Genomic DNA, 10,970 nt, shown 5'->3' with positions numbered 1-10,970 from the left:
AAAAAAAAAAGAAAACAGCAGTATGCTAATTGATTTTTGCAGAACGGAACGAAAGCTCACGCTTGGAAACAGTTGTCAACTCATCGCGTTTTCGACGGTGAACGCGCTGCGATAGCGGTCATGCGTACGGCAGACCAGGCAAATATGAAAGGAAGTGGATATTCTGCCGGCAGCCGGCACAATAACCCGAGGGGAAAAGTGCCGGCAGTTGTTCCCCATTGGGTCTCGTATAAAACGAATTGGGCACAAGGGTATTTGAAACTGTGCATTAGCGCAGTGGTAAGGTGTTTGGCTCGTGCGCAGCAGAACCCTGGTTCAAGCCCACCTAGAAGATTTTTTTTTTTTTTTTTTTTTTGAGGCATTAGGCGATATTTACGACACCTCTTTTTTTTAGAATGTTTAGAAAAAGAAGAAAACACGAATGTTGTTGACTAAACACTTTCTTTTTGGGGGTGAATGGAGAACAGCGGGGCTTGGGCCGCAGGCAAGCCGCCGCTAAGCGGTGTGTACTAGTGGGCCAAATGGGTCAATATATTTCTAATGAGCAGCCGCAGACTGTCGCCGCGAAGCGGCGTGAACGCGGGCGGGGGGCTGTGTTAACGAGCTCCCCACTGATACACGCGCCGTCCGCAAGTGCCGGTATTTTTTTTCCCGGGCTATTGTGCCGGCTGCCGGCAAAATAGTCTGACCCAATATAAAATGGTTAATAAACCTCATTTTTCTCACGGCGAAATATCGTGCAAGCATCGCAATGTGACAGAAATCGCAGTGCGTTATATTCGGCTCTCCCTTTATTTTACAACACAAACATTTGAAAGCGCTCTTATCAAACCTAAAAATTTCTTGAAGCAACCACAAAACCCGGTAAAAAAAGCGGCGAGCACTGCGAGCTGTTTCGTTGTCGGTTAGGCTTAGCGGATTCACCGCCGTGAGATGAACGATCTCGTGAAAGCACTGGGAATACTTCACACGTCGACTTTTCCCGTTACGGTCGCAAACGAATGTCGTCCCGTCCGTTGTAATTCTCGCACCGTCGAATGCACAAGCACTTTGTAGAACCACATACAAATCGCCGCCATGCCGTACCCCACACCACCCCAGACCACTGCCGGCCATCGTCAAAAAAAACCACGTGATCACCGTCCAAGTACCACGTGACGCCTGCGCCGCTTCGCACTCCGACGGCTACAGACGGAGTGCCAGGGAGCGCTCTGAGGGGGAGAGGCGTCCTCGGAATGAACCACCCGATCAGGCCACAGCACTCTCTTTCAACCACCCGATTTCGCGCAGAAAGAACCACCATTAGAGTGGGACAAGCCGGGATAAGCTAATTATCCGGGGTTCACAAGGGCAGCTGTAGCGGCGGCAGCGGCGGGATGGGCGGAGGAGGGGAGGAGGGCGATTTTGTATCTTCGTGGTCTCAAATAACGCGGGCGTATCTTTCCTTTCGTCGTATTTCCACTTCTCCGCTTCCATAACTTATGAATGTGGTAGGTCGGTTCAGTGGCTTAGAGCTCACTTTTTGAAAGGAACCTAATATCACACATTAGAGTTGGAGCAGCTGAGTGTAAACAATATATTGGTCATGAAAGCAAGAGTTGTGATTGCCGCTCAGTGTTTCTATAAAAGGTAGACTGAAAGGGTTTATCCTTTCAGTTTTTAAAACATTGTTGCCTTTAGCTCAGTCGCGTCGTCATTGTAAAACGTAATTTGTAAACTAGATTTCAGGATATATGTGGCGAGGACTTGCCTATTTCGTGATTTTTTGCCCTGTAATTAATTCCTAGGTTCAAGAGCACAGAAGGATTAAACTTTTAATAGTGCGACGCAAAGTTTTAGCATTAACGGGTGTTTTAGGCGACCTACCGAACTGATAACCTATAGATTCAAATATAATATATGCGACTGAGGCAAAAAAAAAATCGATGAGTCATATATGTTATTCTAGCTTTCTTTTACTCTTTCATCGGAATTAACGCGATTTAGTTTTGGACCTGAAAATAAAAGTGGACTCTACGATTGATAAAAAAAGCTATATAGATACTCGTTTCCGGAAAATATATTCTTAGTTTTGCGGTTCAAACCGGTTCGAACCGGTTCGAATCATTAATTTTTGCACCCCGGAACTGTACCGGCCTAGGAGAGGGCATGACGTCGGCCGCGTAGCCTCCACAAGCCATGCTTCCTTGACGCCTCGCCTCTATCTCATTTTTCTCCTTACTCTCCTCCCCTATCACACCAACGCGACCGTAGCTAGCCTTTGTCTAGCTATGGTGTACTAGAATACACCACAGCAGTGTGCTTTGATGGGCTAGTTGGTTCATGACTAGATGGAACAGCGCGGAACATAGGACAGAAAGAACTCCGTCATTGCACGCGTTGTCTACGTGCCACTGAACGGCACCAAGTGCAGTCCATTTCACTCAACCATTAAAAAAGTGAAACAAAACAAAGAGACGACGCGAACCACGCGATCACAAGCAGTACGACAACACGGCAATCAGAGCGGGAAGGAGCACGCCTGCAGCACGCCTGTTACCCGCAGCGCCCCCTGCCGTCCTTGCGCGCCGTCATCGCTGCGCCGACCTCCTCCCTCCGTTGCTTCTCGGCGTGGACGACACACTGCCCATTTCTAGTACACCATAGTCAAACTTTTCACAAGAAGTTTGAAAAAGTTGAACCTGGTCGAACTCGAACCTCGACCGGCTTGCGACATCCCTAATTGACCCCGTAAGTAAATACGTCACAACATGGCGTCTGGGTTCAAACCGGTTCAAACAAACCGTTGCTAGGGACGTTGCTATGGACTAATGCATGGAGACTCCTCATAAGGCTAGATTTTTGCTTACAAGTAAATAATTTTTTGTAAGAAACCTAACTTCTTCATATTTAATTATGAAGATGTTCTTGTCGTCTCAGTGTCGTATTGCAACGATGAAAGCCATTTCTGAAGTATTACACTACGCTTTGCTTTGGTAGCAGACGACGCGATAGATTTGCTGGCCTCTTTGCAGCGGGCGTCTTGCGACAAAAGCAAGTGCATCGCCACAGCCGTAAAAACCTCCGCAATGTGCGTTTTTTTTTTTTTTTTTTTGTGTGTGTGAGGGACTTAGCTTAGTTCAGAGGGGCGAAAATGCCGTAAAATCAAACCATGTCATGCAGATCAGTTACGACGACGACCTGAAGTGCATTACTGGCGTAGTGCAGGCCAGCATGAGAAACAAATCGTACGCCGTCGAGGTAAGTCGTTTATTATTGTTATTGAGGTTGTCAGGTTATTAAAGAATTGCATGTCTATCGCGATTTTGCAGTATTTTGCTTTTTTTCCCCTTCATACACATCTAATTCCGTGGATGTGCTCTTTTGGTGAAGATCTCCATCGAACCCATGATACAAATACAATGTGTAAAATGCATCGTAATTTTAATAATTGTAGAGGACCCATCTTTTAATTGTATTGTAGAAGACCCCTCTTGTAATCATTGATTTACGTTGAACCCGCGATGCTAGTTCGACGTAAAATGCGCTGTAGTTATAAGAACTTTAGATAACTTAGAAGACCCCTCTTTTAATTTTTTCATATCTATCGAATTAAGAAATAACATAAATATATTTAAAAAATTTAATTGGAATATAGCCATATCTCGCTGTCAAAAAATAGTGGCTTTCAAAAATCACGCTCGTGAAGCTCATTTTGCAAAAAAGGAAATTCTGGTGACAGGCACGTAAAGCTGAACTATGGGATTTTAGAAAAAACAAATGTTTTTCTTCAGGTTGAAATGACAAACCCCAGGACTGTGGCCGGGGCCACCTGCAACTGCCCTCGAGGTTCCCTTCGATGCCATAACATGGCAGCTCTCCTCCTCTTTGCTCACAAAAATATGTCCTGCACAGATCGAGCTTGCAGATGGATCATGAAAACGACTTCAAAGGACAGGCAGGTCGGACCAGTTGAGACTCTGATTCCGAGTCCATCTATTTCCGCTTCACTGAATCGGCCCGTTAGTGAGGAGGACAAAGACTGGATTAGGAATCGCCTGGGTGCTCTTGGGGCCACAGTTGGCTACACATGGCTATTGTACAGAGAGCCAGACATTCCCATTCATGTCACTATTGAGGACCTAATATTTAGTGATGAATACACCCAGGCGGCCGACCGAACCGTCTATCTGGTTGAGAAAGCCGCAAAGTAACGTGAAGAGATCCAGCAGCTGGCAGAGTCTACAACTGGACAACGCACTAATCCATTGTGGCAAGTGGAGAGGAAGCTACGCCTCACCGTGAGTGACTTTGGAAAAGTCCTCAGGGCGTGTGAGAACGACAGCTTTCCTCCTTCACTCTTTCATCATCTACTTGGTGAATACTCTCTGGAAGCTGTCCAGTGGGGCATCGGGAAGAGGAAGACGAAGCGCTTCGAACAGGTCAGTGTCTTTCTCGGCTCATCTGTTTGTACTTATTTATATTTATAATATCACCAGTTTAGACGATTCTTGCATCAGCGAACAATTAATAAGGCTTCCTCCGCTTGTCGGAGGGGTGGCTTTTGATCGGCTCGGGGTATAAACCCTGATTTGACTTCGCCATGGCTACCGCAACCCCTTCGCTAACGGCAAGTCAGAAGACCCCAACTGAGCGCTACAGCATGCCTCCTTCAACATGCGGATCCTCTATCGCCGAGCTAGAGAACGACGCCTCCGTCACTAACCTGGCAGAAGTTAGAGCGCCTGACCACGGACTCCACAAATCTCCACCCAACGCTGAAATGTTAACTAGCGACATGGAAATCGCCGACACCGACCAAGGTGAATGGTACGATGCCAAGACATCCAAGAAGCGCAAAAAGAACTCCAGTTCGAGCAAAAGCGGAGACACAGTTACGAACTCGCCTACCACGACAGTTGGCCTGACTGTAATTTTTGTACCAGCGGTTGAAAACCAGAAAATTACAGCGATCAGCAGTCTAAAACTGTCTGTTGCATTGGAACAGCTGTGTCCCGAATGCATCCACGAGATTAGGCCCAACAGCAGATTAAATCTGATCGCAGTGGACACTCGAAATGGTCAGAAGACCCGTGCGCTCCTTGCCTGTACTCAGATCTGCGGCTTGAAAGTTCGGGCGTACGAGCCCGTCCCGCGGCACTTCGCAGTAGGAGTGATCAAAGACGTGGACACTTCACTTTCTGATGCCGAAATTGAACAGCATATGAGATCACCAGAAGGCCGAGTGGCGAGAATTCGACGGCTTAGACAAAGTTCCATAGTAAAGATAGCGTTCAGCGAAACAACGTTGCCGAGTTTTGTTTATCTCGGTCACGTTCGCCATCCGGTGACCCCGTTCAAGGAACGCCCAATTCAGTGCCGCAGATGTTGTGGATATGGACATCGCGAAGCCAACTGCAAGCGCCCACCTATCTGCAGTCGCTGTGGAGAAGCCCACGACGGAAACGACACGTGTTCTGGTCAAGAAAAATGCGTGAACTGCAGTCAAGCTCACGCTGCCACGTCCTCTTCCTGCCCAAAATGGCAGAGAGAAAGTGAGACCCGCAGCTATGCACGCAAACACGCAGTTGACTTTCGCGCCGCAAGGTCAGCCGTCTCACAACAGAGGGAAACAAAACAAACGGCTGAAATTGAACAACGACCTCTACACTCACAGAACACAATAAATGAGAAATCTAACAAGCAGAACCCAAGCGCCCATGGCTATGCTGCAGCTTTAAAGAAGAATCCACAGAAGCTCATGAAGGGGGCCCCTCCCTCAAATGACCGCAAAACTCAAGTTTTAGAATCCAAGGGAGAAAAGGAAAGGCCGTCGACGTCAGCGGCTGCCACTCCTGATCCAATGCGGAAGACTACTCCCTCCTCTGACGCTCCGCCAATCAAAGGAAATGCATGGGAGAGCTGGATTCCACTTCTCAGGAAAGCAGTTCGCATGGCCTACAGCCTATTATCTTCTGTCGACGCCCAATGGGCACGAAACATCATATCATTGCTTAACATGATTCTTCCGCTTATGGGAGAATTATAAATGCGGGATGCACCAAGAAGCCGCATAAACGCGTCCGCAATTGGAAATTACTGAACATATTATCAACATGACCAGCGGTAATTCAGGAATAACCATATGGCAGTGGAACTGCCGCGGCTTCGCCGGCAAGAAGGCAGTCCTGCAACAACACATTAAGCACGCAGCGCGCAAACCAGACGTGATTTTACTCCAAGAAACGCTCACGGACGCTCCCACCCTAATGGGCTATAGGGAACACGTTTGCACGATAGAGGGAAGGGGATTATGCACGCTCGTCAGGAAGGGCCTTACGTTCGTCGACCACTAACTTTGCGGAGTTAAAGTAGAACATTCGTTTGTGGAACTCATACCGACCAAACGCAGGAAGCAGAGCATATTCGTTCTAAATGTGTACAGCAGCCCGTCCAATCGCCGCCAGAGGTTCCGGGCGCTGCTCCAGAAGGCACTCAAGACCGCCGGGTCCCAGACGCTGATCGCGGGGGGCGACTTCAACGCGGCAGAGGCCGCATGGGGTTATGGTTATAACACGGCCAAGGGGAGGAACCTCGCACAAGACACGCAGGAGCTAGACTTCGCGCTCATCACGGACCCGGCGCACCCGACGAGACTGGGCAACTCGGCCACCAGGGACACGACCCCGGATCTGACGTTCGTCAGAAACGCGGGGACAGCGAACGTTACGTGGAGCAACACGACGGTTGACCGGGGCAGGGACCACGCGATCATCGAGATACACGTCCCAACACCGGACAGAATGCAAGGCAGCAAGCGCACCTTTACGTGGACGGATTGGGAGGACTTCAGAAAGCAACGCGACCGACAACAACACGAAGCAGAAGAGATCACGGACATCGAAGCGTGGTCCCGCGAGTTAGTCGAGGACGCCAAAGCGTCGACCAAGACGATCGAGACCGACGTCGACACCGACAAGATGGACAGCCGCCTGGCGCACCTCATTGAGGCGAAGAATTCGATTCTGGCCAGATGGACGAAACAGAGACTCAACCGGAGACTCAGAAAAAAGGTTGCGGAGCTCAATCGCAGCATCGAGGAGCACTGCCGCACGCTCAACCGCCAGCAGTGGGATGAGATGTGCAACGCGGTGGACGGCCAACTACACAACGGCAAAGCGTGGAGCCTACTAAAGCATCTGCTGGACGCAACAGACACCAAGTCTCACCAGAGGGACCATCTCGCACGCCTGATACACAAGGAGATCGGGGAAAGCGGGAAAGATGTGGTGGCTGCCCGCCTGCGAGCGAAATACCTTCCGGAGACCCCGACCGCGCAGCACGGCCCGTACAAGGGCGAGCCCAATGAAGAATTAGACAGAGACTTCAACGTGGAAGAGATCAGAACAGCACTGCACGAACTCAACAGCAGGTCGGCACCGGGCCCCGACGGGGTGTCGAACCGCGCCCTAAAGAATCTCGATGACCGCTCAATGGAACAGCTGACAGACTACATCAACACCTGCTGGCGGCGAGGCAGCCTCCCGCGCCAGTGGAAGACCGCGAAGATGATCCTAATACCAAAACCCGGCAAACCACCGAGCCTCGACAACCTCCGCCCCATATCGCTGACATCGTGCGTCGGTAAAGTCATGGAGCACGCACTGCTCAACCGTTGGCAAGTGTACCTGGAACAAAAAGGGATCTACCCACCGTCCCTCATAGGCTTCCGCCAAAACCTCGGCACGCACGACGCCATGTTACAATTAAAACACCAAGTGCTGGATAACAAGACCAGGGGAACTAGGGCGATCCTCGGACTCGACCTAGAAAGCGCTTTCGACAAGGTCGTTCACTCGGCGATTCTGCGACAAATTTCACAACGAAACCTCGGCCTGCGCACTTACAACTATGTGAAAGACTTCCTGACGGACAGACGCGCCGTACTAGTGGCAAAAGATCTCCAGCTGGAAGAGCAAACGTTGGGCAGCGCCGGCACCCCGCAGGGCTCGGTCATCTCGCCCACACTTTTCAACCTGGTCATGATCGGGGTGGCAGAGAAGCTGCAAGACATCGAAGACGTCCGGCACACCATATACGCTGACGACATCACTCTCTGGGTGCACAGAGGCAGCGACGGTCATATCGAGTCGACGCTGCAGTCAGCAATTGACGCAATAGAGGCCCATCTTCAAGGCACGGGCCTGCGGTGCTCGCCCAAGAAGTCAGAACTCCTGCTCTACCGCCCCGCACAACGGGGCGAACTTAAAGCCCGAAAAAACTGTGAGGAAATCAGTCTACGCACGAGCGATGGCACGACCATCCCGACAGTCCCCAAAATCAGAGTCCTCGGCATGATAATCGAAGCCACGGGTCACAACGGCGGAATCATCACCAGACTAGTACACAAGACGTCCAACGCCACGAGACTCCTCAAGAGAATCACCAACAGAAGGAGCGGAATGAGGGAGGAGAACCTCACGCGACTCATCCACTCGTTCGTCATCTGCCATATCGCTTACGTTGCGGCCTTTCACAACTGGTACAGGAAAGAAGAAGACAAGATCAACGTCCTGATACGCAGGGTATACAAGATCGCCTTGGGCCTGCCGGAATCCACAAGCACAGACCGCCTGCTCCAGCTGGGCATCCACAACACGCTGAACGAAATCGCAGAGGCACAGCGCACCTCGCAACTGGAGAGGTTGTCCGGCACGAACGCTGGCCGCCGCATCCTCGAGAACCTCGGCATCAGATACCACACACAGCAGGGCCACAAAGTCACCATCCCAGTCGCGATCCGGGAGACAATAAGAGTCCATCCGATCCCCAGAAACGTTCACCCGGAGTACAACCGAGGCAGAAGAGAGGCCCGAGCCAAGGCTCTCCTCAATGCCCACAGCAACAATATGGGTACGCGATTCGTGGACGCCGCCGAGTACGAGAGAGGCTCCCGATTTGCCGTGGCGGTCGTCGATTCAGACGGGGAAACGAAGATATCAGCAAGCGTGACATGCGAACGCGCCGAAGAAGCGGAGGAAATAGCAGTCGCCCTCGCCCTTACGGACCCGGCGTCCAATACAGTCCTCTGTGACTCGAGACAAGTAATCAGGAACTTCGCCAAAGGACGGATATCGCCACGAGCAGCCCGAATCATAAGCCAACGCCAAGTCCACCTAGAACCAGAACCCCCAACCCGACTCCTGTGGTTCCCCGCACACGTGGGGGAAGTCTCCGAGGAGCATCATAACGGCAACGAGACGGCACACGCCAGGGCGCGCGAGCTAACAAACCGCACCGGCGACGGTCGTCCGTGGTACAGCAGCAAGGACCGTATGACGAGCTACAACGAAATCACCAAGACCTTCCGCCTGGCCCGACGGACACTCCCTCCGCCCAGCGACAAGCTGGACAGGGCACAGGCGGTCGCATTCAGACAACTGCAGACGCGCACGTACCCTAACCCGGCACAGTATCATAGAATGTTTCCCGAAATATACACGACGAACACGTGTAAGGTCTGCCGCAAAGAGGTAGCCACGTTAACCCACATGCTCTGGGACTGCACCAAAGACCCGCACGGTGCTAACTCCGGAACCCTCCCGCCGCGGCTGTCCGCTGCCCTGTGCAGCCCCAGCCTCGACGATCAACTCTGGGCCGTCCAGCAGGCCTGTGAGGCGGTGAAGCGGCAGGACTTCGACGCCCCTAGACGGGCGAAGAGGACCAGCGGCAACGCCCCCAAGCGGGTGACTTAGGCCCGGTCAGCGAAAGCTCTGCAGGCATTCAATAAAGTTTTTACCAACCAACCAAGTGGGGCATCATCCACGAACCAGATGCCATCAAGGCATTTAGTGAAGCCACCAACCTGACACCAATGCCAACAGGGCTCTGGCTGCACGTTCGGGCCTGTTAGGTGCATCACCAGATGGTCTTGTTGGAGACAAGGCTGTTCTTGAAGTGAAATGCCCATGGATCTTTCGTAAGGGGTCGTTGCTATGCCACTTGAAGGACACCATAAACTACAGCCTACGTTATGATGGCAGCAGCATGTTTGTGAACATGGGCCATGACCACTACCACCAACTCCAAGCTCAGATGTATTTTTCAAAGCGAACTAAGGGGTACCTCACGATCTGGAACCCAAAAGACAGTGTCGCTGTTGCCATTAAGAAGGATGCACTCTGGGCAGCTAATCTCGACATTCTGCGGAGCTTTTATCATGACATTTTTATTCCACACTTGTTCACATACTACCAATATGTACATCAAGATTAAAGTAATCGTGATTCTTGTCTCACGGTTACTTTAATCGTGATAGCTGACCAGCTTGCATGCACTTTGATGCTCATCTTACGTAGGTCACTCAACTCGAACACAAAGGCATTTACAGGTGCTGCTCTTCGTCATCACACATTCGGTCATTTGTTTACTACTTCTCATATTAGGAGCATTTTCGTGCCATGAATTGGTATGAAGCATATTTAGTAGTATTGCTATAGAGGGGAACTGTGCATGTGCTAGTGTATTTTCAGGTGCACATTCAGAATTCGGGCAGTCTAAACCTGTTATTGCATTTTCTCGCATTATTCTCGCATTTAAGCAAAAATATAAAAGCCATTGTTCATTTGTTTATGCCAACTATGTCAAGCGCTGTACAATTTGTTGTCTAATTATTTATACAAAAGAAAAGAAACTCAAGATGATCCAGTTCAATCTAACAAATCCTGTCTTTTCCACACGAGAGACACGGCTGCATGCATTTCACACTACTACACATCAAGAGACATCATTCGTTGAGTGAAGACAAAGGAAGAAATGCTCAGTCCAGCTGTTAACCATTACTGCAGCCACACATATATTTAGTTTTTGTTTCTGAAACATAACTTCACTATTTTCTTATACTGCGCGTCTTTCAAACAGGTACATCTCTGACCCGTCAAGCTTCCATTGTGAACTATTCAGTGTGCCTCGATAATCTCGCACTGTATTTG

At 50.3% G+C, this 10,970-nt stretch overlaps 1 protein-coding gene across 1 annotated transcript; it reads left to right on the top strand.

The window, feature by feature from the left end:
* Nucleotides 1–4,642: 4,642 nt before the first annotated feature.
* Nucleotides 4,643–9,772, top strand: LOC121835044. The gene is made up of 2 exons (XM_042288960.1): nt 4,643–5,534; nt 6,355–9,772. The coding sequence occupies exons 1-2, from the start codon at nt 4,643–4,645 to the stop codon at nt 9,732–9,734; spliced, it is 4,272 nt and encodes a 1,423-aa protein (XP_042144894.1). The 3' UTR covers nt 9,735–9,772.
* Nucleotides 9,773–10,970: the final 1,198 nt, after the last annotated feature.

Source organism: Ixodes scapularis, unplaced genomic scaffold (assembly GCF_016920785.2).
Source record: "Ixodes scapularis isolate PalLabHiFi unplaced genomic scaffold, ASM1692078v2 PGA_scaffold11__112_contigs__length_91849675, whole genome shotgun sequence".
Classification (NCBI taxonomy): Eukaryota; Metazoa; Arthropoda; class Arachnida; order Ixodida; family Ixodidae; genus Ixodes; species Ixodes scapularis.
Note: the sequence above shows the minus strand (reverse complement) of the source record. Positions and strands in the feature narration are given on the sequence as shown.

Coding starts and splice junctions, on each gene's coding strand:
- LOC121835044 (XM_042288960.1), top strand. CDS start 4,643: ATGCCTCCTTCAACATGCGGATCCTCTATCGCCGAGCTAGAGAACGAC. Junction 5,535..6,354: donor CCCAAAATGGCAGAGAGAAA/GTGAGACCCGCA, acceptor GAGTTAAAGTAG/AACATTCGTTTGTGGAACTC.